This window comes from Pelodiscus sinensis, chromosome 9 (assembly GCF_052426305.1).
Source record: "Pelodiscus sinensis isolate ZL-2025 chromosome 9, ASM5242630v1, whole genome shotgun sequence".
Classification (NCBI taxonomy): Eukaryota; Metazoa; Chordata; order Testudines; family Trionychidae; genus Pelodiscus; species Pelodiscus sinensis.
Window position 1 is genome coordinate 37337294 of NC_143060.1, and position 25328 is coordinate 37362621.

The following is a 25328-nucleotide window of genomic DNA, read 5'->3' on the forward strand; positions in this document are numbered from 1 at the left end:
TACAAGGATAGCCTGGCTCTACTCTCACTGATAAGCACTGGGAAATGACAGCTCTTTTGAGAGAGAAGGCAACTCTTTGTGAGCTTTGAAGTAAACAATTTCATGATTTAGCCTCACAAGATAGACTGACATCTTCAGTTGTGAAAATGACAAAAATATCATTAATCATAAAATATTTATTTTCATTTCCATTCATTCCTCCACACCTCCTCGAGAAATGGCAGAAGAAAGGTAAAGCCACAAGTGCATGTACAGGGTAATGTAGGAAGGTACAAGAGGGATATTAGTGAGAGAAGATATTTTATCTCTAGTTCTAGCCCTAATTAAGAGTAATCTTTGTTTAAAAAAACCGCAGAGAACTTTAAAAAAAAGAGTATCCTTTTCTCCATGATTCATGGAGAAAAACAGGCAATATAATTTTACGTTTTTATGTTTTTCCAAATTTCAGTAAGAAGACTATAATATTGAATTGTCACCATAGAAAAAGCCACAGGATCTTTAATGTCATCAACTAGTCAGGAGATTGGTGTCATGTGTTATCTGAAAGCTGGCATCTCAAATGAAAAATGACACTTCTGAATCATCAGCAACTCCTTCTGTAGTATCCTAATATTTCACTTAGAGAACTCCCTTCCAAACAGTGGCCAGGCCCAAGTTTAGTCTGCATGATATTACAAAACAGATTCATAACTCAGAAATTCCACCATGTTTGCATATGCATATTGCTGTAGTTAATTTTCAGGATCAGCTATACTATCTGAGATGTGTCCCTAGCATGTAATGACAAATCCTGTTTACTAGCCAGGACTTTATTCTTATTAAATCTTATTTTAGTAAAACAAAACAGACTAAACCATCTAAAACAATATTTCTTTGTCCACTAACCTATTTCATTTCACAAGTATTGAACCAAATTGTGATAAAGGGAAAATATTTGGTCCATTACATTTAACTTACAAAGAAACTGTAGACCCCTTACCTGGTTTAGATCAGGACTGATCTTTGAGCTCCATTCATTCAGTGTTTTTTGAATGCAGTCCCGTAGCTATAAAACAATATTATATTATTAGTTTATATTTAATAGTTATGGTAAAATCTGTTTTGCCTGTGCAATTGTATGAACTTCATGAGTATCCTCTTTTAAGACAATAAACATTTAGTACAAGGTAAGAAATTAAGCAGACATTAGAAGAGCATTATATCACAACGTAGGAATCAGACTAGAATTAGGATCTTATCTTTCAACAACACTTTCCCTGAAATCACAGATGCAGAATTAAGCCAAGTAGGATTGCAATCATACAAATATAAGGATATTATATCATTACTACACATTATTTTATACTTCAGGCTTTGTTTTAGTAAATACATTACCAAATAATATTTATGGGGTCAGTTATTTTGTTGAGAGCTGCATACACAATAGCTGGACACATACACAATAGATTTGTAAGCCACTGCCTTATTTTTCTTTTAGGTGATTTTAAATCTGTATGGATACTCAGGCTCCAGGAGTTAATGCCTCTGGATGATTGAGACTGTTCTAGCACAATCCAGGGGAGTGACCTAGGATCTGTTTCCTTCAGGGCAAAGAAAAAGTATAGCTGAATGTGCACATTATAAATTTTGCTCATTAACAACACTTCTAGCTTCTTGATCCAGCAAATAAAACTGGAAGTGAGGAAAAAAATCATTTTCTTCAAGAAATATAGAAACATATTTGTTTACTCTGACCATCACTTTTGTAAGTGGGCTTTTAAAGTTAGGCTCCTCGCATTTTGTAAAATCTTGGTCAAAATCTTTTCTGAAACCATAAGCACCTTAGAATATTAAAATAGCATTGTTAAAAACTAACCGTGGAAAATCAAGTCAATGTCGATTGTTTACTTTTTGAATTTTAAAGCAAATTTAGAGCAACTGTATAACACCATGTGTCTTTTGGATTTAATATGGTTATGCATGGTATTACCACAACACTGATTTAAATAATAATTCCAACACAGGCTCCAGACAAAGAGGTGGGAAGTAGGTATCCACAAATGTAAACATTTAATATCAATTGTCAATGTTAGAGTCTAAAAATTGTTGGAATATTTAATAGTTTTACTTTGTAAAAAAACTTTCTCTTTCAAGAATTAATGGTAGCCACAGGTAAAAACACTGTTTATAAAAGCTAAATCTTGGGTTTAAGTTGACCCCATAACTATATGTTAATTTACAACATCTGATCTGAGTAGTTAGATCTCTATGCGCATCTAGTTCTTAAGCTTTCTATTGAGGCAGACAACAAGCATTTCAACTGTGTTGAAGAAACTTATCCACTAGGAACTGATCTAATACCTTGTACTCACTTGCTGTCATCCAGCAACCACTCAATTAGAGCCAGTAACTTTAAAAACAAATGTTTCATAATCTCATTACCCATATCCTGTGACAGCCATTCCATCTTTTTCAGTATTTATCCATAAGTCTACTCATTGTACCTCATCTTAATAGCTATGAAAAGTGAAACTGTAGATCACTCAAAACAAGGAGTATAGAAACATGAAACTGTATTTAATAAACGTGTTAGTCTTTAAAATGCCACTGAACTCCTTGTTGTTTTTGCTGAAACAGACTAACATGGCTACTTCTCTGAAACAAGTAGATCATTAAGTTGCCAATGCTGCCTTCATATAATTATTCTAAAAATCACAATCTTTGTAGTTACTGAACAACTCCTAAGTTACTAGATAGCTATTTCCTGTGAGAATACTGAGATAAGGTTCTTGTATTTCATAGAATGTATAAGATCTGAAACCCATGGCAGTATGAACACCATCTCTAATAGGTGGCATTCCCATAGAAATCTAACAGGTGGGATTAGTTTAGTGCCAAATATGTAATACCAAAGGTAATAGCGTGGGGAGAGAAATGGTATACAGAAGCGTTAAGAGTCTGAAGAATTTTCAAAAAAAATTAAAAATGTAGTAAGCTCCTAGTTTTCAAAGAGAACAGCAATTATTGTAATATTAAGGAGTCTCAAGACTCAAGCATACAAAGTTTTCTAAAAAGCTGTCATCATGATACTGTGCATTATTGCATCTTCTTATGGATGTAAGCGAGTAGTCGAATACTCAACTACTCACTCCCCCCCCTTGCTGCATCTACATCAGAGGCAGCACAGTGGGGAGAACAGAAGCCAGTGCTCAGGGGAAGCTGGTTTAAAAGCCAGTTACCTCCAGCACTGTCTCCACAGTGCTGCCTCCCCCACTCCAGCAGTGTCAAGGATATAAGGAAGGCTGCTGCCAAGCAACCTCTGCCCTGGCAGGCTGAGGCTCACTGCAGGCAGAGGCTGCTTTAGCAGCAGCCTGTTCATGGCAGCATGGATTGGTCACGGGCAGAGGCTGTTCCAGCAGCAGGGGCTGGCTGCAAACAGGGGCTACTAGACACAGTGCGAGCTGGGACTGAGCAAGCCTGGCTCAATCCCAGCTCACACCTATTCAGGACCACTGCAGCTCTGCATTTTAAAAGCAGTAAGAGCTGGTTGGCTCTTATTACATTTAAAAAGGAGAGCTTCAGCGGTTCCCGCTCTGTCCTGCCTTGCACTAATCCAGGATCTACCCCTGCTGTGGTTCTGAAGTTTAAATGTAATAGGAGTTGGGCTGCCTGCATGCTCAGCTCCTACTACATTTCTCTATAGCAGTGGTCCCCAACCTGTGGTGGTGGCCGGGCGCCAGGGGGCGGGGACAGGGGCGGGGCCCCCCATAGCCACGCGCCCCCCCCATAGCTGCGCCCGTGGCTGTCGCCCCCCCTTCCTCCAAGCGCCCGGGGCCGGCGCCTCCTCCCCCCCAAGCTCCGTGCGCCCGGGGCCAGCGCCCCCTCCCCCCCAAGCTCCGTGCACCGGGGGCCGGCGCCCCCCTTCCTCCAAGCGCCGGGGGCCGGCGCCCCCCCCCAAGCGCCGCACGCCCGGGGCCGGCGCCCCCTCCCCTCCAAGCTCCGTGCACCCGGGGCCGGCGCCCCCCCCCCCTCCTCCAAGCGGCCGGGGCCGGCGCCCCCCGCCCCAAGCGCCTGGGGCCAGGCCAGCCCCGAGCATGTGGCGGGCGCACACGAATGCCCCCGCGGGCGCCATGGCGCCCACGGACACCGTGTTGGGGACCACGGCTCTATAGCAGTGTGTGTCAACCTTTTTTTTTTTAAAGCACCCCTTTCCTCCCACCTAATAAATAAATAAATAGGTATCCCCAGTACCTACCGTTTTCAGACACACACACTTTTCTACCATTGCAACACATTTATTTAAACAACTTAATCATAGCCAGGTGGGCGATGAAATTTGAGTGTAAAAAGTACAAAAATAAGTGCTATAAAACTTAAAACAAAAATTCAGTTTTCTCCAAATTTCAGTTGTGTTGTCATACCCCTCAGACTTCTCTCAAGTAACTCTAAGGGTACTCATACTACTGATTGAGAAACACTGCTCTATAGCTCCCAGCACTAGGGATGTTAAGTAGTGGTTAAACAGCTAATTGAGTAGTTAATTGAACTTCAATCGACTACTCGATTAGTCAATGGGGGGGGGGGCATTTGCTACCCCCACTGTGGCGCTGCAATTTAAATGTTGTAGGAGCCAACAAGAGCTCAGGCAGCCTGGCTCTTACTACATTTAAAATGCAAAGCTGCAGCAGGGTTAGCTCCCGGGGGGCAGGCCAAGCCATGACTAAGCAGCCCCAACTCATGCTGGCTCTGGGACCACTGCGGCTCTGCCTCCCATTGTTCCCCTCTTGGCACAGCAGAGACAGTGCTGGGGGTACCTGGCTTTTAAGCTGGCTCCCGCTTCTCCCCTTGCTACCTATGATACAGTGGCAGCGAGGTGGTGGGGGAGCCAGTAGTCAAGTTAGGCTTATCAGGTAGTCAACTACTCAAGTAGTTGCTTATATCCCTACCCAATAGTACATCCAGCCAAGTCAAATTCCTGGGGGAGACTTGTCCTATGCCCGTCACAGTACAATGCTCTCAGTATTTGCAGCATTTTATGTACTAATAAGCTTTAATAGCCACTATAGACCAAATTCATAACTAACCTAGACAGTTACAGGTCTACTGTGGTTTACCCACTTACACAAAAGAGTTGTGTCCTTGATTGTTAAAGAGGAACCAAATCCTACTAGTTTACTCAGGTAAGTACTCCTTCCTCTATCAATAATTAGCTCCTGATGAGGTATGGGGAACGTGTGAAAGATAAGAGGAATTTGGCCCTACATTAGGGCTGTCCAGAGGGGCAACAATTACTTTCTACAGCAACTCTTTGAGGTTTCAAGAATACTGAAACCTTTGGAACATTTTCACCAAAGGGAGTTGTGCCTAAACGCCTGTTACCCACTTGTAACCCGAGCACCTGGGATGGGGGAAAGCCAGTTTCCAGTGCCTCCTCTATCTTCTTCAGGGTAACATGGTATGAAGGAGGAGCAAGGACTTGAGCCGCCCAAGGTTGGAGCCCCGATCATTAAGCCACAGAAGGTGAGTCATCCCCCGTCCTTCCCCGGAAATGACTGCTCGCCTCAGCTCGACCCCAGGGGCTGCTCCCCAAGCCCTGCCTGAGCGGGGCCGCCGGGGAGGGCTGGCAGCGGCTTCCACCCCCCGTTACCCTCTCGCCACGGGGACCGAGGGGCTATTCCACAGCCACTTCCCCACCTCATGGATCCGAGCCCCGGCCCGGAGCCTGCGCCCTCCCGGCGGCGGGCTGAGGGAGGCCGGCCGGGCAGTCCCCGCCCCCTCACCTCCTCGCTGGGGGTGGACGGGCACTTCTTGCGCAGCCGGCCCCAGTTGAGCAGGTTGCCCGTCTGCAGGGTGAGGGTGGCCGCATGGTCCAGGAGGAGCTTGGCTCTGCCGCTGTCCGTCCCCATGGCGAGCGCGCCCTCTGCCCGAACTGTCGCCTTCGCTGGGCTCCGGCCGCTTCCCGCGGGCACCTGCGGCTGCTAAGGGCTGGCGAGCGGGCGGGTCTGCGCCGCGGCTGGCTGCGGTCTCGGCTCCGCGCGCTGCAGTCGGCCGGCCGGGCGACGATGACTAAGGAGAAAAAGTGCCTTGTAACTGCGGCCGGTCACGTGGAGCGCAGGGGAGGGCGCTGCCAGCCGCTGCTGGGGCCAAGAGGCGGAGTCCGGACGCGGGAACGGGCTGGGCCGGGCCGCTAAGGTGCGGCCTTTCCTGGCAACGGGAAAGCGCGCGCGAGGCGGGACTGGCCTGTGCGCATGTCCCAGACGTCTGAGCATGCGCGTCCGCTCCCTGAAGCTTGTGCCCTGGTCTGGGGTCCCGGAGCAGCACGTGCCAGGGCGCTGAGCCTTCCCTGCCGCGCGTGCTACGGGACTGCTGCAAAACCCCTCTCTTGAATCACGATGGCTGTGTCTAGACTGGCCAGTGTTTCCGGACAATCAGACGCTTTTCCAGAAAAACTTGCCAGCTGCCTACACTGGCCGCTTGAATTTCTGCAAGAGCACTGATGATCTCATGTAAGATTGTCAGTGTTCTTGCAGAAACACTGCTGCTCCCGTTCGGGCAAAAGGGCCAGTGTAGACAGCTCATATTTGTTTTGCGCAAAAAAGCCCCGATAGCGAAAATGGTGATTGGGGCTTTTTTGCGCAAAAGCGCATCTAGATCGGCACAGACGCTTTTCCACAAAAAGTGCTTTTGCGGAAAAGTGTCCGTGCCAATCTAGACGCTCTTTTCCGCAAAATGCTTTTAACTGAAAACTTTTCCATTAAAAGCATTTGCGGAAAAACTTGCCAGATTAGACACCGCCCATGGCTATGTCTACACCCCCGGCTTCTTGCGCGAGTAATACGCAAATGAGGCTAAGCGTGGAATATCGCTGAACCTCATTTGCATACCTAATGAGCCACCATTCTTTTCAGAGGAGGCTCTTGCGCAAGAAGGAGCGTCTACACTACCCTTTCTTGTGCAAGAAAAACCCTCTTGCGCAATGCCGTTCTTCCTGAAAAGTAATAGGTGTAACGGCATTGCGCAAGAGGGTTTTTCTTGTGCAAGAAGGGGCAGTGTAGATGCTCCTTCTTGTGCAAGAGCCTCTTCTGAAAAAAAAATGGTGGCTCATTAGGTATGCAAATGAGGCTCAACAATATTCCACGCTTAGCCTCATTTGTATATTACTCGCGCAAGAAGCCGTGAGTGTAGACATGGCCCATGTGTTCCAATAAATATCTGTGGGGATGCGTAAAACCCAGACATGCCTTGTTTTTACTGTAAATGCTGTTATTTAAAAATGCAATATCCTGGACCAGCATTTCGCTCCAGAGGTGGCTGCAGTTTAGCAGTGGGTGTGAACGGATTGGCTCCCAGTGAAGTCATTGGGAATTCTACCATTAACTTAAAAGTGAGCAGGAGCAAATGGTAAGAGCCCAGTCCTGCAAGGTGCAGAGCCTCTGCCCCTCCCAGTGCTCAGAAGGCTTTACAGTGATCCCCAACCTTTCATGGCTGCCAGGCGCCCGGGGGTGGGGCCGCTCACGTGCCGGGTGTCTGGGTGTGTAGCCACACATGTGCTGCATGCCCAGGGGTGGGGCCGCCCACATGCTGCGCGTCCGGGGCTGGCACCGTGCATGTGCCACGTGCTGGGGGCGGGGCGGGGCGAGCCCAGATGTTTCAGCCGGCACACATAAATGCCCCGGTGGGCACCATGGCGCCCGCAGGCACTGCGTTGGGGACCACTGGCTTAAGCCCTGTGGTCCAACCTCACTGTGAATCTCCGAGCAGGTGCAATAGTTGACTTTTGCTTAAAGAATTCTGCAGGTTTTGTAGACGAAAGGTGCTTTAAAATTGTAAAATAATATTTGTGTAAAAGTCCTCTAAAATTAGACAAATTCTTCATTATTGTTAAATATAAAGCTTATAAACACAACAGGCCAAATCTTGCTCCTTTACACTCAGTATAAAAATCTCGAATAAGCTTACTGACTTCAGTGGAATTACTCCAGATTTAAACCTAGAATTTGGCCCAATTGAACTAGGGAGTCCGTAAAATAGACAAGGATTCTTCTTTTGTCTGTAGCTGGTACTTGGGAAGGAAATCTTGCACTTATAATATGACAAACCTCTTACAAATATACTTTAAAGAACCAGTTAAAATACATATAAAACACATGTAAAAATGGCATCTCAGGAAACAAATGATAAATCAGTTTTCATCAAAAACCATTCCTGATTATCACAACACTAATCTGTTTTTCTCATGTGTGAAACAATAAAACCCACATATAAGCTGGAATTTGCTGTAGCAAGCTTATTTTTATCACTGTCTGTTGGTCTCCAATAATGTTTAACAAAAGAGTTGGAATTATTCCAATGGGCTACAGCTAGAATGAAAGAAAACACAGTTAATGTTGTTAGATGGCTAAACACCTCATATCAGATCTGGTGAGATCAGTGTTCTGATGGCCTATAGCCATGATTTAATCACATTATCGTTTCAGGCCTATTGTGGCCACCTGAAAAGAGCTTAGTTGCTCATTTATGGTCTGAAGAACAGGAAACTAGGAAAGACACTTTACAGATTGAACCAAACCAAGTACAGCGTTTTGAAACACAAATTACAAATAATTTTGCTGAATCTAGATCATACATTGCTTTATCACTTGATAACAATATATCATCCCTTTCCACCAAGGGTTTGTTTCCCAGCATTTGAGAGCAGAAGACTCTGGAATCAGCAATCTAAACAATTCTAATGTGGGCAGTTAGACTGATTTAATTGAAATATTACCTATTGTTTACCCTGGGCCCAAAAGAGTAACTCACTTCTGGGTTGATCTGCTATAAATGTGGACTGTTGCTTTTAATTTTTAGATTTTTTTTCTGCTTCCTTTTTTTCTTTCTCATTTTGCTATCGCCAATGGAATTTTAATTGTGTATGTTTAGTAAAAATTTCCTTCTCTGACTATGCATTATGTTAGCAAGATGTAAATGAATTAATTTGCATTGTCTTTCTGCATTTCAAAACATTGGGGCTACGTCTAGATGTATCGCAATTGCTAATGAAGCGGGGATTTAAATCTCCCGTGCTTCATTAGCATAAAAATGGCTGCTGCTTTTTTTCAGCACGGAGCTTTGCCAGAGAAAAGCGCCAGTCTAGACACTGATCTTTTGGAAAGATCAAGAGGGATAAGGGATCTTTCGGAAAAGGCTTTATTTTCCGAAAGATCAGTGACTAGACTGGCGCTTTTCTCCAGCAAAGCTCTGTGCCGAAAAAAAGCGGCAGCCATTTTTATGCTAATGAAGCATGGGAGATTTAAATCCCCGCTTCATTAGCAATTGCGATACGTCTAATTTACATCCCTTTTACAAAAAAGGGATGTAGTCTAGACGTAGCCTATGTGTGGAATCGGACTGTTCCTAATCTAGAAAAATGGCTAAAACAGCATTATGTTTTAGCCTACCTAGGCTAGTAGTGAGTGTGCTCCATGAGTGATCCTCCATCTCAGTGGGCCGCAAGATTGTAGTAACCAAGACGATCTCCCGGGATAGAGTAGTTTCGCTGTGCTTCTGTACCTAAACTGTGCTTCTGTACCTAAAATTTCCAGGATGTGCTAACTGAACCATAGCAGCGATTTGATTGGATGCAAGAGATCATACAGCTCGCACAGTCAATGTTCTGTACAATCTGCACACACCTCACTTCATATGCCCTTGCTTTACATGCATATAATGTTAGTAATACCGGTAGGAAAAAAATATGTGGACAGAAACCAGCAGAATCTGGCAACTCTGCATTTGGGCAACAGTAAATAAATGCCACATGGGTCACACACAAAATCCCAGTGGGCCCCAGGTTGTCTACCACTGGCTTAAAATATTTTTATATTCTCTAATATTTTTGTTTTGATTACTTGTGCAAGCTTGAGTTATATTCTTCTGATATGCACACATACACAGAATATGCAGAAGTAACACTTATCAGGAAAATATTAACTAATTTTGAAGTGCAATAATAAAATTATTTTTTCTTTTATCCCAATATAAAAATAGAACATGTAGCCTGACCCAATATAATGGACCAAATTCATAGACTTCAATGGAGTTGCATCTGTTTGCCCTAGTAGTGAATTTTGTCCCACAGGTCCCTTTAATCTTTGCCTGTCTGATAGGAGCCCCTTTCTCAGATGAATTATCCTTTGATATTTTTCTTTATAAAATTTCCATGCTTTGAATTTTACACATACCAGTCTAAATTCTGGGGTTTCATAGGGTTATAAATTAATTCAGAATATAACTCACCTTTCTACTGTAGTGAAAAACATTAAATAATGAAAAGTAGTACATTCTTTTAATGTATTCAAAATGTACTAAAATTGTATTTATTATTAAAATCTGATTACACATCAGAGCCAAATATGTGATTTCATTAACTGACTGTCAGCTAGAAATCAAGATTTTTTTTTTTCCTTTTGAATAGTTTTTAATTATTCTGCACAAATCTAGATGGTTGTTTTTAAAATATAACAGACAAATAATCTTGCAGCACCTCTGGGTATTTCTACACTACCACCCTAGTTCGAACTAGGGTGGTAATGTAGGCAACCGGAGTTGCAAATGAAGCCTGGGATTTGAGACTAACAAAAATTGTAGATGGTAACATGAGCTTTCGTGGGCACAACCTACTCCTTCAGATGAATGGAGTTATTGAAGGTCCAGTTTCTAAATAAATGGTGGGGAAGAAAGGAGGGAAAAAACGGAGAAACAAACAGTAAATTAGGCTTCTACACTGCGGTTTTTGCCTCAACAGCCTATGCAAATGAAGCACAGATTAGCATATTGCCGTGCTTCATTTGCATAATTAATTCAAGCCAGTTTTGCACAAGGGGTCTTTGTGCAAAAACAAGCAGTGTGGACTTTTTTTTGGCACAAATACCCTGTTTTGCACAATATCCTTATGTCTCCGAGGCAAAACCGGCTTGACTAAATTATGCAAATGAAGCATAGCGATATGCTAATCCATCCTTAATTTGCATACGCTCTTGTGGCAAAAGTCACAGTATAGACGTAGCCTTTGAGTGTCCATGCTACATCTCAGCTTCATGTTGCATGAACACTGACTATTTCTTTCCCCGTTTTTATCCCCTTTTTTCTCATCCCCCTCTCCCCATCCGCTATTTATTTAGAAACTTGGATCTTTAATAACTCCATTCATCTGAAGAAGTGGGTTGTGCCCACGAAAGCTCATGATACAATCTACATCAGTGGTCCCCAACCTTTTGGGGCTGCCGGGTGCCCGGAGGGGGGACCACTCATGTGCTGCACACCTGGGGGCAAGACTGCGCATGCGCCGCGTTCCTGGGGCCCAAGAATGGCTTGGGCCGGCCCTGATCATTCGGCGGGCGCACATAAATGCCCCAGCAGGCACCATGGCATCTGCGGGCACTGCGTTGGGGACCACAGATCTACATGTTTTGTTAGTCCTAAGGTGCTGCAAGACTACTTGTTGTTGTTGTTTTTTAAGTTTTTCCATTTACAGACGAACACGGTTACCCTTCTGAATCATTTGTGTTATATGATTGTCATTGTAACAGAACACTGTCATTGACCTTCCTTACCATTTTCCTGAAGTCCAATTTCATTATTGCAGGGGTAGAAAAAAACATTCTATCATTTAATGAGCACTGGTGATAAGGAAAAAAATATATAAACTGCTATTGTCTGAACTATTTCTCTGAGGATAAGGAACTTCATAGCAGTATTGAAACAAATACTGAGAGGATTTCACAAAACTATATCCTCAACCAGATTCTTTCTTTCTTTCTTTCTTTCTTTCTTTCTTTCTTTCTTTCTTTCTTTCTTTCTTTCTTTCTTTCTTTCTTTCTTTCTTTCTTTCTTTCTTTCTTTCTGTTCAAGAACTCCCCCTAAATAGTAAGAGCTAGGACCACCACATCTGGTATGCAGCATCCTCTTATCCTAACTTACAGCAAGGTCAGGGTTTGATTGTGCCAGGAGACCTGGAAGCCCCAGGAAAAGGACTGTTTTCCATAAAATGGAAAGGGAAAGGCTGCTGTTCCAAGAGCTGCAATATGAGAGTGGCCATTGGGGGCAGCAAGCTCACAGGAGAAAGCTATATATATGCAGTGTCCATTGGGGACAGCTGTACCACCAAGGGAGTGGCCAGCAGGGCTGGGGCTCAGCCATCTTGTCTGCAAGTGTAACCTGCTTATCTACTCGGTGTGGTTCACTCTCCAAGCCTGGGAGGAGCTGTCAACCAAGGATTGCAGCCATTCCAGTCCTGACCCTACAGGAGGCGCTGCCAGCTTGAGAGAGCAGTCCTTCCCCTCCCCTGTGATGAGCTAGCCTGGGTGCCCCAGTAACCTCTTTGCCATGAGTCCAGTATCCACACCCTGTGCCTGAGTTCCCCACACCCAATCATCTGCTCTAATCCCTCTGCCCTATACAATAATGTAAATAAAGCATGTGCATTTTCCTGTTAATTTACAAAAACAAACCCCAAACATTACTACAGTTAAGGACACCAGCAATGCCAGGTACATCTGCTAATATCAGATACGCTACTGGAAAATAAAGGGAAGAAGTTATTTAGTCCTCTGCTCAATTGATTAATTTTTTGTGAGTCATCTCACTAAGATTGTTCAGACAAAGTAGGAGCAAATGTGATACTTGGTTTCTTGAACTAATTTTGTGATTATATTCAGCGAAGCAAATGATCGTGTTGAATCAAAAAACATTAAACACTTCAAACTGAATCCTTGGATTAGGGTATTTCCTCCACTGTCTGCACTGTTATTCAGTTTTATAAGTGCCCCAGTTTCTTTACTTATGGTTCCTCATCACTGCCTTAGGAAACAAAAGGTCAGCTCTGTCAGGTCATTTAAAGCCTAAATGTGAAGAGAACTGCTCTGCACATGTTTTGCTGACAAAACCAATATGATTAAGACTGGCAACCCATTAGAAACAGAAATTGAGGAAAAGCCAATTTCTATATTAAATTTATGATTGTAAGTGGCACTAGACATTATACTAATTTCCTTTTCCAATGCATGCATTGTATAGTTTGAGATTCTTGAAAATATAATGCTTTCATTCTTCCATCAAGATGATGGATGTCATTGTAAAAACTTATATAAATAGATGAGATAAATAATAGGATAGGAAATAATAATCTGATGTCACTCTCCTAACTAAATGAAAAACTTAAACAACAAATAGTCTAGTAGCACCTTAAAGACTAACAAAACATGTAGATAGTATCATGAGCTTTCGTGGGCACAACCCACTTCTGCCCACGAAAGTTCATGATACCATCTAAATGTTCTTGTTTGTCTTTATGGTGCTACTGGACTATTTGCTGTTTTTTCCTCTTACAGACTGACTCCGCTACCAACTAAAATAGGGTATGTCTACACTGCCACCCCAGTTCGACCTAGGGTGGCTAATGTAGGCATTCGAAGTTACAAATGAAGCCCGGGATTTAAATATCCCGGGCTTCATTTGCATCTTGCTGGGCACCGCCATTTTTAAATCCCCGTTAGTGCGGACTCCGTGCCCGCGGCTACACGCGGCACGGAGTAGGTAGTTTGAATTAGGCTCTGTAATTCGAGCTACCGTTACTCCTTGTGGAACGAGGTGTACCGGTAGTTCGAATTAGAGAGCCTAATTCGAACTACCTACTCCGTGCCACGTGTAGCCGCGGGCACGGAGTCCACACTAACGGGGATTTAAAAATGGTGGCGCCCGGCAAGATGCAAATGAAGCCCGGGATATTTAAATCCCGGGCTTCATTTGCAACTTCGAATGCCTACATTAGCCTAGTTTGAATTGGGGTGGCAGTGTAGACATACCCTTAGTTATTAAAGCCACGTGTGTTACACCAGGAATGAATCTGATTGCACATGATTTGTGGTAATGCTTGAACTTTGAAACCTATAAAGCTCTTTAAAAATGTCTCATCCATGAACAGTCATATGGTCAAATGTTCTGCCAACCTACATTAATTGGAGCTACACTAGCAGAGCATTTGGCTCATAGCAAATAAAAGATGTTGTTTTTATCTGTTTAAAAACCAGAGTTTAATTCTTCTTTGAAACTCTTATAGCACTTAATTTTATTCAGACTATAGGACAAGTAACACAAACAGCTTTTTCAAACAGTTTCTTTCAATTTTTGACACAGGGAATCTACAGAATCTGTCATCTTTCCTCTTGAGTAGCTTTTGGCCTTAGTACTATTATGTGGAACCCTGAGTTTTCAATTTTTAAAAATATTCTTAAATGCTTACATGTTTAATTATTATTTTAAATTAAGTATAATGATTGTGAAAGATCCTGGATTGTCTCCCCTGGCAACTACAGTCTAGACAGCTAACTGTCAGTGGTGTATGGTAGGTGGAAGGGTGGGTAGTGAGTAGAGAAGTTGATGACATCTACAGTCCTGGGGGAAGAGTTGAGGCGGGGGCAGAGCAAGGGCAGGAAAGAGGAGGGAGAGGGTGGAGTAAGGGCAAGGGCAGGGAGAGGTGGGTTCTGCGGAAGGGAGATGTTCCAAACCTTCCCTGGCATATAGGGGGATTACATGGCTGATGGGCCCCCATGTCCCTCCTCACCAGTCGCCCGTGGTTAAGTGACTTAACTTTTCATTTGCTTGTTTTTGAAGAAAAAAGAGGCGTGGACTCCTAAGGAAATAACTCTACTGGGAACTTTGAGAGCATCCACGTAGACCAGGGGTAGGCCATAATTTTTGCTCAGGAGCCACTTCAAAAATGTTTGAAGTAGCCCCGGGCCCCCCCTGAAGGGGCGGGGCCTAATCAGAAAGGGGTGGGGCTACCCCACTCCCAGACCAATCAGGGTCTTGGGGTGGGGGAGCTTGGGAAGCCTTCTCCTGCCCTGCAAGGAGCATGTGGCGCTTTGAAGTGCTGCAGGCTTCTCACAGGGCCAGGGCAGGGCGAAGGAAGCGTCACAGAGCTCCCCTGCCTCCAGGCCAATTAAGGCCTTGGGGTGGCCCGAAGCCTTCTCCGCTCTGCCCCCGCCCTGTGAGCAGTGCACAGTGCTTCAAAGTGCCACGTGCTCCTGGCAGGGAGGGAGGAGGCTTCATGTGCTTCCCAAGCCCTGATTGGCCTGGGGGCGGGAAAGCAGCAGGGCCTCCGCAGGCCAGATCCACCTGCTTGGCAGGCTGAATCCAGCCCGTGGAGGCCCTTTTGCCCACCCCGATATATATCCTTGCCCAGGGGCATGTGCAAGGGGAGGACAAGCAGGGTGTGCTGCCTATCACTCACCTCTCCCAGTCATCAATGGGGGATGCAGAATTCCTCTGGCCCTGGTAAGAGGCACAGGGCTGGGGGAGTTTGCTCTCTTCCCCACCTCCATGGTCCCTGGGCCAGAAGAATTCTCTGTCCCCAACCAATGCCCCACCCAACACAGTACAATTCACATTTTTGCACACACTCCCTCCATCCTTGCCTATCTTTTGAAAAGTAGTCCCTTGGCTCCCATGCTTCCTTCTCACCAGTGTAGCTCCAAAGGAGGCTATTATGCCACTGATGATCTCCGCAGAGCTCTGCCTACTCTCCTTCGAGAGAGCGAGAGAGAGAAGCAAGGAAGGGAGCCAGGCTGTGCTGGCTATTGCTGATCCCAGCCACTGTAGCATCAGAGTAAATGTGCATGGAGAAAATTATTTGGCTAGGCAGGGGAACATGCTGTGCAGGGCAGCCATAATCTGGCTTTATATTCTATCTCCTGAAGCTGCAGAGCCCTATCCCGTGGAGGGGTAGCAGCAGGGACTCTACCATAGTTCCTGCTAAGGCGTGCACTTGTGTGGCTGTGCACAGAAAATTCTTTGCCCTCCCTGCTGGAAGGTTAGTGGTGCAGCTGGTGCCTGCTCTGGTGGGCGGGGCCAACTGAGGTGGCATGGGGGAAGCACTGGGAGGGGGCCGGGCCTGCCATGTGGTGGAGGTACCATAGCCTGCTCAGGAGACCAGGGGCCTGCCTGAGGGCCCCGGAGCCCGTTTAGAGGCCTGCTCAGGAGGTTGGGGCTGCGTGTAGGGGGGTTGGGGCTACTCCAGCAGCCAAGGCCATGTGGTGGGGGCTGCTCCCAGGGCCAACTCCAGCTAGAGATGTTACATTTCGATTAATCAGCTAATTGAGTAGTTGATGGAATTTCCATCACCTACTCAATTAGTTGATAAGGGGGGAGGTGCTCGCTACTCCTGCTGCGCCTCTGCCTTTTAAATGTAGTAAGAGCCAGATGGCTTTTACTACATTTAAAACGCAAAGCCACAACGCTGCTACAACTCTGCCTCCCTAGTTTCCCCCTCCTCCCTGCACTGCAGTGATGGTGGAGGGGGGAACCAGCTTTTACGCTCCCCCCAGGCTTATTGGGTAGTCGACTATTCAACTACTCTTTTGCATCCCTAGCTCCAGCCCTTCCCTAGGGCTGGAGACGTGTTGAGGGCCGCAATGTGGCTTCTCAGCTGTTCCCTGGGCTGGCCACGTGGCAGCCAGCCAAAGCTGGAGAGTTGTTCCTGAGGCTCCCTGCATCTTTCTTCCCTCCTCCAGCACCTCTCTTTTGGACCTCAGAGCCCCCTGCTCCCAACCCTCTGATCCCCCCCCATTCCCCACATGTTACTGTCCCACCCCCAGCACCTCACTCCCTGCAAACCCTGGGAGCTGGCAGCAGCTTCCCTCTGCCCCAGGTGGGGACTCACAGCAGCCCCATGGGGCGGGTCATGTCTCACCTTCTCTCCACAAGGGGGGGCACTACTTGGGAGAGTCCCTTGGGGAGTAGTGCCACTGAGGGGTGCCACAGTGGCACACATAGGAACAAGCACATGTGACCTTATTGTTGGCACACAAAACAATACTCACGCCACTCATGGAGGCAACACTAGACTCTACCATTTCTAGATGCAGGAAGCAAAGTACTGCTCTTTTCCTTCTACCAGATGTAGGGTGTTTCAACCCTGGGTTGCTACCCTCCCCAGCACATAATAGAAAGTAGTGTAAGGAAATGTTATGGTAAAAATATGGGTGAGACCAGGCTTTATTTTTGGCTGTGATAGTCCAGGGATGCTGGAACAGTTTTTTATATTGGGGATGCTGAGAATCATTGAGCCAAACTGTAAAATATATGCATCATATGTCCCATGGGAAAGAGACCCTTGAAGAATTTCACAGAGACTTCAACAACTTCCACCCCACCATCAACCTCAGCCTGGACCAGTCCACACGAGAGATCCACTTCCTTGACACTACAGTACAATTAAATGATGGACAAATTTCTACCACCTTATACTGGAAACCTATCGACTGCTACACTTACCTTCATGCCTCTAACTTCCAAACTATTGTATACAGCCAAGCCCTAAGATACAACCGGATTTAATCCAATCTCACAGAGACAACACCTACAGGATCTATATAGAGCACTCATAAAAATACCCACCCGGAGAAGTGAAAAAACAGATCCATAGAGCCAAAAAAGTACCCAGACATGAAATACTTCAAAACAGGCCAAAAAGAGAAAACAACAGAATTCCACTTGTCATCACCTACAGTCCACAATTTAAACCCCTCCAACGCATTATCAACAATTTACACTCTATCCTGGAAAATGACACTTCACTCTCAGAGGCTTTGGGGGGAAAGGCCAATCCTCTCTTACAGACAACCCCCTAGCCTCAAACAAATTATTTCCAATAACCACCCAGCACACCTCCATCATAATCATCCAGGAACCCACCCCTGCAATAAGCCCTGGTGCCAACTCTGCCCACACATCTACACAAGTGATTTAATCACTGGACCCAACCACATCAGCCACCAAATCAGAGGCTCATTTATCTGCATATCCACTAATGCAGTGTTTTTAAACTGTGTTCTGTGGCAGTTGGGGGTATGCCGCGGAGAACAGAGTTCAAAATGTCCACCCTTAAAGGGGCAGGCAACCTTTTTTTTTTTTTTTTTGCTCAACAATTTTTTTTTCTCAATAACTTTCCCCCGACTTTTTTTCCCCCCCAAAAAATCCTTGGTGTTCTGCATAAAATATATATATATATTTGTTGGTGTTCCTCGGTCTTAAAAAGTTTATGAAACACTGCACTAATGTGATCTATGCCATTAAATGCCAACAATGCCCCACTGCCATGTATATTGGCCAAACTGGACAGTCTCTACGGGAAAGAATTAATGGACACAAATCAGATATCTGAAAAGGCAATACACAAAAACCTGTTAGAAAACACTTAAATCTACTTGGACACTTATTAATGGATATCCAAGTCACCATTTTGTTACAGGTCAATTCCACAAGCCAAATACACAGAGAAGGATTGGAACTTAACTTCATTTACAAGTTTAATTCTTCATTTGCAAATGGTATGAACAAGGACATCGGCTGGCTCACACACTACCTTCCACATCCTATGACTTAATCTGTCAACCAAACAATAGAGGTGCTCATTGTTCTTATCAGCCTGTTGTAACTATTTGAACCATCTACTCACTGTCTCTCTTTTTAATTTTTTTTCTCCTTTCCCCCTCCTTTTTTTTCTCCTCCCTCCTCCTTCCCTTATTTATTCTTGGATCTGGACTTCTAATACTCCTATCATCGGAAGAAAGAAAAGGGCAGGTCTCTGCTTAGCAGGCAAGTAAAACTAATGAATCAAGAAGGCTGAGGTGTTGCCTATTTTGGTTCAATCTTTATTAATATGTTAATAGTGATTAGATACTCCACACAATTAATACTAATAACCAAGATAAATGTTCAAGCCAAAATAGAGAAAGAACATTTAGATAAATTAGATATATTCAAGTTGGCAGGGCCTGATGAAATTCATCTTAAGGTACTTAAGAAAGTAGCTAAGCAATTTTGGAACCATTATTAGCCATTATTTTTAAGAACTTAGGGAGCTCAGGTGAAGTCCCAGAGTACTAGAGAAGGGAAATATAATATTGATAAGGAGGAACAAAGATGATCCCAAAATTATAGAGCAATCATCTTAACTCTGATTCCTGTAAAGATACTACATCAAATTATTAAGCAATCACTTTGTAAACACTTAGAGGACAATAGGGATACAAGGAATAGCCAGCATAGACTAGTCACAAAAAAATCATACCAACCCAACATAATTTTCTTCTTTGATAAGATTACCGGCCTAGTGATGGAGACAGAGAGGTACTAGATGCTCTTGATTTTAATAAGGCTTCTGATACACTCTCATGGGATCCTCTCATAAGCAAACTAGGGAAATGTTAACTACATGTACATGAAATTACTATAATGTAATGGATGCACAACTACTTGAAAGACCATACAGGGCAATTATCAATCGTTCAGTGGCAAACGGGAAGGATGTATAGCATGGGATCCCACAGAAGTCAGTTGTGAGTCCAGTATTATTCAATAGTCACTAGCGATCTAGATTAGTCTTTAGGAAAATTTCTCTAACTGTAAGGGCATTTTAAGATCTGGACAGGCTTCCAAGGGAGGCCATGGAATGCGGATCATTCAAGGTTTACACCTCTCGGGGATGGTCTCGGTATACTTGTCCTACCTCAGAGCAGGGGGCTGGGCTTGAGGATTTCTCCAGCTCTCTTCCACTCTGCCATGATATGCGCTGTGTTTGCTGTAGGCATGTGATATTGTTCAGCTTGTAGATAGCAAAGAGCGTCCCGGACGTGGTCCCTGTGAGAGCAGAAACTGCCCCTGGCTTGCGCGGGGCTGGATCTGCCTTCCCCTTGCGGTGGGGATGCTGAGCTCAGCGCAGCCTGGCTGCAGCCAGCGCACGGCTGGGGAGTGAGTGATGGAGGGTGGGGACAGGGACAGGCAGCGCGGCCTGAGCCGCAGGCAGCCCTGGCGGTAGGATTTCTGAACCGAGGGGAGAGCAGTGGGCATCTCCTGATTGGCCGGCGCGCTGGGGACCCGAGTTAAAGTGCAACGGCGCTAGGAAGAGGAGGCGGCGGCGGCGGCTCCGCTCTCGGGTCCGGCCGCCGGAGCCGGGCACAGCGCGCGCCGCTAGCACGCAGGATGGGCAGCAGAGTCACTTTCTTTGAGGTGGGTGCCTGGCCCCGAGGAGCAGGGCAGCGGGGCGGGCGCGCGGCGGGCACTGTAGCAAACTTGGGTGGGGAACGAAAGGGCGGGCGGTGGAAGAGGGGGGAGCAGCCCGAGCCCTGGCGCTGCCCAGCAGGGACGCTGGTGGCCAGAAGTGAGCGAGGGGCTTCTGCTGCATGCCCAGCAGGGAGCAGGGTGGGCAGTGTCCCCATGGCATCTGCGGCGAAGCCTTCCCGCCACGCCGGTTACTGGGGTTTTCGGCAGCAGTTTGAAGTTGCAGGCTTTTGAAACGGGGCTTTGATTTACTTTCATAAGAAGTAAGCACAAGGCCAAACCATCTGTGGCTTTCCATGCCTGTGTGGGGAGAAGCTAGGCCCCACGGTTCAGAGCCTCTCTACACCATGACACTAGGAGTCCCTTCTCCCCACCTGCCCATTGTTATGTTTGTCTCATCCATGTACCATTTCCCTCGCGGCTGCTTTTCTTGGGGCCCTCTCTTTCTGGCACTGATCACTCCAACTTGGCATTTTTTAGTGGCTCTGTGAAGTGTTAGGACTCAGCTGGCAAGCTGGGGAGGTGCAGGATCAATGGTGCTCATCTCCCTTTACAGCACTTCCTAATACCCCCTGTCATAGTCACTCTGCCAGGGGTATATATATCCTTGCTGTTTGGAAAAAAACCCAATAAACAAAACAGGGAGAGAGAAATGTCATTGGCAACATACAGCTCTAGCTTCTTGGAAGACTCTTGTTAAATGCTGCATATTATAACGCTGTACATAATAGGAGCCTTTTTAAAAACAGTATGAAAGCTTAAAAACATATCCATGGTATGCTGAATTAACTCCTGAGGTATTTCAGTACAAAAGCACTGAACCCCTAGCACCTGTTGTAAGCTTCTTTCATCAAAGGCGATGACTTATTTATTTGTAAAGGCATTTGCACATTACAGTCATTTGCATACAGTGTCTGTCACACTTTGTGGCATTGCATAAACTATATATAATAATGATCACTGATTAATAGAGCTGTATTTTCTACTTCTAAAAGTGGATGGGAAAAGTGGTTCAAAATATTCTTGGCCATTTGTAAATGTCACTGGCTATAGATATTAATGATGCACTTGATTCTTGCATTAGTGTGTGTAAAATAAAAAGTTCTCGAGAAAGATTTCAATACATTCAAATTTTTCTGTGTGTATACAAAGCACAGCATCACAAAAGGCCTATTTATCTACGTTTAATCAGCTAAATTAAACTCTTTAATGCAGGGAATGTGTCCATATCAGCTAACAAAGTTCTGAAGACTGGTTTGCATCAAAGGGGAGGGGGAGGAGTGTTGGAATTTCAAAATAATGACTAATTAGCAACTAAAAAAACAACAAATGGTCTGGTAGCACTTTATAGACTAACAAAACATGTAGATGGAAGCTAATTAGCAACTGTCCTTGATAAGCGACAAGGAGTCCTGTAGTACCGTATAGAATAACAGATGTATTGGAGCATAAGCTTTCGTGAGCAAAGACCCACTTTGTCAGATGCATGCCATGAAGTGGGTCTTTGCCCACAAAAGCTTATGCTCCAATATATCTGTTAGTCTATAAGGTGCTACAGGACTCCTTGTTGCTTTTGCAGATTCAGACTGACACAGCTACCCCTCTGATACTTGTCCTTGATAAGTCTTTCATTTTTACAATCTCTCATTTCAGATTCTCCATGGTGAGACTTACTCATATTAACATAATTGTGAATGCAAAAGTCTCTTTAATAAACAAACTCTGTAAAAATGCAAAATTATCAGTAAAATATCTGCACATTTAAATACTAACAGGATTTTAAACAAAGTAGCTGAAAAGCAGCTCCTCTTCTATTTACTCATCAAGTCCTATAGGACAGCGGTTCCCAACCACCAGTCTTCAGTCCGGCCCACTGGTGGCTGGGCCATGCCAGCTGCCAAACCTCAAGCTCCAGCAATTATGGTGGCTGAGGTACGGCAGGAGGCACCTCCCTCCCTCCTCCACACTTGGGGAAGGAAGGGGAGCAAAGGAGGAGGGAGTGCGCGCACCACCAAAGGCCAAGCCCCCTTTCTGTGCGGCAGTAGTGGCCATGTTCCCTAAGGGGGCAGCCTCGCTCTGGGGAGTGTTGGGGAGGGCAAAGGGGTGTTGGGTGAGGGCATGGTGGGGTCAAGGGGAAAGAGGATGTTGGCATGGGCTATAGGGATCAGAGGTTAAAGGGTCAAAGGGCATGGGGCATATGAGTGGGGGGCGGTCAAAGGGTGTTAGGCACGGGGGAGCAAGGGACTGGGTTTGGGCTAGAAGGTTAGGCAACATTGTATTTGCATATGTGCATATTCATAATACACAAATATTCAAATAACATGTTACCCATCCGCCAAAGATTTATGAATGGGTTTGCTGGTCCCCTGCATAAAAAAGTTTGGGAACCACTTTTACAGGACACGATTCTGTCTTCTACCAAAACTTAGAAAACACTTCAGATATCTCTGGCACCTAAACTGCATAAGCTAGATCAGTGTTTTCTAATTTTATTTGGCCACAGAACCCTTTTAAAATCAAAAGAATTTTGTGGAACCCCTAATAACGGTCTTGTATATGGAGCTGAAAAAGTAGACCACAAATAAGTAAGGATAATAATAAACAAATGCTAAACAAGGTCATGAGATCAACATTTAGTTTAATTGAACACATTTAAAAACAAAAATCACATTTAATGGGTACAAAAAATAAAGCTCAAAAACTAATATGCATTATATTGGCAGTTTTCAATGCAAACAGTGGGTTTTCTTCTTTTCTTGGGAAACTCTTTTTATATTTGGTTTAATACTGGAAGTTGGATTCGCATATGTGGCATGGCATTCAGTTGATTTCTGTAGTTCATTTTTGTTGCTGCGTAATTCGAGAACCCAATTTTGCACAAGTATGTGCTGGAGAAGGGAAACATCTGACGAACTGCACGTCTTGATAAAGCTGAATATTCTTGACATAAGCCGTCCCCAAATGTAACCAGAGAAACTTCTTTAAATTTTTGTATTAATTGGCTGTCTGAAGCGATTTTGATTAGGTTTTCATAATCTTGCATAGAAAAACTGACTGGCTTTTCTGTTATATTTAATGGATTTTGAATCCAGTTATTGTTGTCATTTATGGTTGGAAAATACTTTATAACATTTGTGTATAAATCATGAAGATGATCTGCAATGTCCTGGCCAGGAGGGAGGGTACAGGAGAGAGCTTGGGGCAGGGTGTCTGGCCAGAAGGGAGGGTACAAGAGTGGACTTGGGGCAGGGTGTCAGAGCAAGCTGGGAATGCGGGGTGTTGGCGGTCGGAAGAGAGTGAGTGAGGGGGATTTGGGTGTGGGGTCTGGGCACGAGGGCGACACTTACCTGGCTTGGAACCCTGCTGCAGCAGGGAAAACCTCCAGGCAGCATGCTGTCATTCTCCCAGCAGGGGGGCAGGAGAGGGAGCTCATTCCTGCCTCCCCTCCCCAGCCCCATGCAACGGGGATCCCAGCACAGCTGCAGCACCAGGTCAGGCTTCCTGCTGGAAGGGCCGGCGGTGGGGAGGGCATGTTGTAGAAACCCCGACCTTCCCCCCAGACCAGACTGCCGCTTCTTCAGCGGGATGGGGAGAGGCGCAGAGGAGAGAGAGTGGCAGCGCACGTGGGGGACATCAAGCCCAAGCACACTCCAAGGGGGGGGTCAGAGCCCCAGCCGAGTTCCGCGCGGCCCCTACCGGGGCACAGGCAGCAGTTTAAAAACACCGAGGTCAGGAGCGGCTACTCAGCGCCTCAGACCCAGCCACCCATCCCCCTCCTGGCAGCAGCGGCTGCTGTAACAAGCCGCCGCCGCCGCCTGCACATGAGGAGGAGGAGGAGGCTGCGCAGCACCGGAGGCCCCATGCGACAGTGGTCGGCCATCCTGCGGGATGAGGAGGGGGCCGCGCCATGCAGTGGAGAGGCAGCCGCAGTGCATCGAGCAGCGGCCAGAGCCATGTGCTGCCAGAAGCCCACCCCCGCCGGCAGTGCTCCAATGGGAGCTGCCTATGTGCTCTGCAGGGGGCAGGAGAGTGAGTAGAATTTTCTTGCTGAACCCTTAGTTTCACTTTGTGGCACCCCGGGGTTCCACGAAACATCACTTGGGAAACACTGAGCTAGATTATTTCTGGTCCTTGCATGGGCGAACAAGATAGAGAAGATGCACAGAGCCTTCCTCCTATGACCTTATCTATTTTAAGATAAAATTCCCACTGACACTACCAATGTTTCTGCTGCTTCAGTGTTAGCCTCATTAGCACTAGCATTAGTCAGGCACCTAGCAGCTTGTTGCACTTTTAGCACAGTGCAAATTGTAACTCAGCAGCCCAAGTTGTTGGGGCCAGAAACAAAATGCATACTCTGCTAGCATTTCCTGAGGAACAATCTGTTCTATGGCTGGGCCTTATGCTTCACATTTACTACTGCAGCTGAGTTGAGCTGAGCTGGCTGAGGGTGGCTCTTCTTAAGGGGTAGTACAATGGCTGCATTCCTAAGGAGATTTGAGAGGCATTAGAACAGATCATCAAATCTGTCTGAGCTGTACTTCATGCCAGTTTCAGAATATGAGTAATGGCAAAGATGGCTTTGCATTCCTTGGATCTGAGGGAAGCAGCATACTTTGGGTTGCTCTAACTTACACTGTCAATAACCTCACAGGGGTTGTTATGCTCTTGAGGCTCAGAGTACAAAGTGATTCTGTAATAGCCCCTGTATCTCTTCAGCATGTCATCTTACCACAGAGAAAATTGTAGAGTTCGGATAGCTGGCTTTATGCAAGCCAAGGATTTCCCTTTGCAAGAGGCATACTCAGCTTATCTGTGTGACATGGACCTGTGCAAAAAGACATACAGGAGGCCATGACCCTGGTCCAATGATTCTCCCTCAGGCAAAATGCTCCCCAGAGCCCTTGCTGGATTTGTACAGCTCTGCATTAACACTATCTGGCCCACTTTATTTACTGTTGCTAAATGTTAGTGATATCAGCAGGGGAAGTAAGGAATCCTAAACTCAAGTCTAATTAGGTCAGTAAAGAAAGAAAAAAAGTCAAAGTACTTTACGAGCTCTGTCTTTAAATGGGGGTTTTGCCAATGACTTCAGCAGACACAGAGGCTGGCAAAATGTTCATAACATGTTTGGTGATTTTTAGCAGTCTGTTTTCGTTTTAAGAAACTCTTTCATCTATAAGCTGACTGTGTAGGTCAAAAGCAGCCATTCTTTTTCCTATTGATCAACACTACTGTCAGGGAATGCA

At 45.5% G+C, this 25328-nt stretch overlaps 2 protein-coding genes across 4 annotated transcripts in view; one reads left to right on the forward strand and one right to left on the reverse strand.

Moving 5' to 3' along the window:
• Window positions 1–19671, reverse strand: part of GCLM (glutamate-cysteine ligase modifier subunit) — a 41701-nt gene extending 22030 nt beyond the window's left edge. The window contains exons 1-3 of one of the 2 annotated variants that reach the window (XM_075936563.2): window positions 19529–19671; window positions 5760–6045; window positions 980–1045 (exon numbers count right to left, since the gene is read on the reverse strand). In XM_075936563.2, the coding sequence (XP_075792678.1) occupies window positions 980–1045; window positions 5760–5885 (192 nt within the window). In that variant the 5' untranslated portion in view covers window positions 5886–6045; window positions 19529–19671. Of the gene's footprint in view, window positions 1–979; window positions 1046–5759; window positions 6209–19528 lie in introns of those variants that run through there. The other variant, XM_006114145.3, reaches the window with a different exon arrangement.
• LOC102459125 (very-long-chain enoyl-CoA reductase-like) overlaps window positions 5288–25328 on the forward strand; it is a 56056-nt gene continuing 36015 nt past the window's right edge. Inside the window, exon 1 of one of the 2 annotated variants that reach the window (XM_006114146.5) lies at window positions 5288–5499. In XM_006114146.5, the coding sequence (XP_006114208.3) occupies window positions 5437–5499 (63 nt within the window). In that variant the 5' untranslated portion in view covers window positions 5288–5436. Of the gene's footprint in view, window positions 5500–19790; window positions 20029–25328 lie in introns of those variants that run through there. The other variant, XM_075936562.2, reaches the window with a different exon arrangement.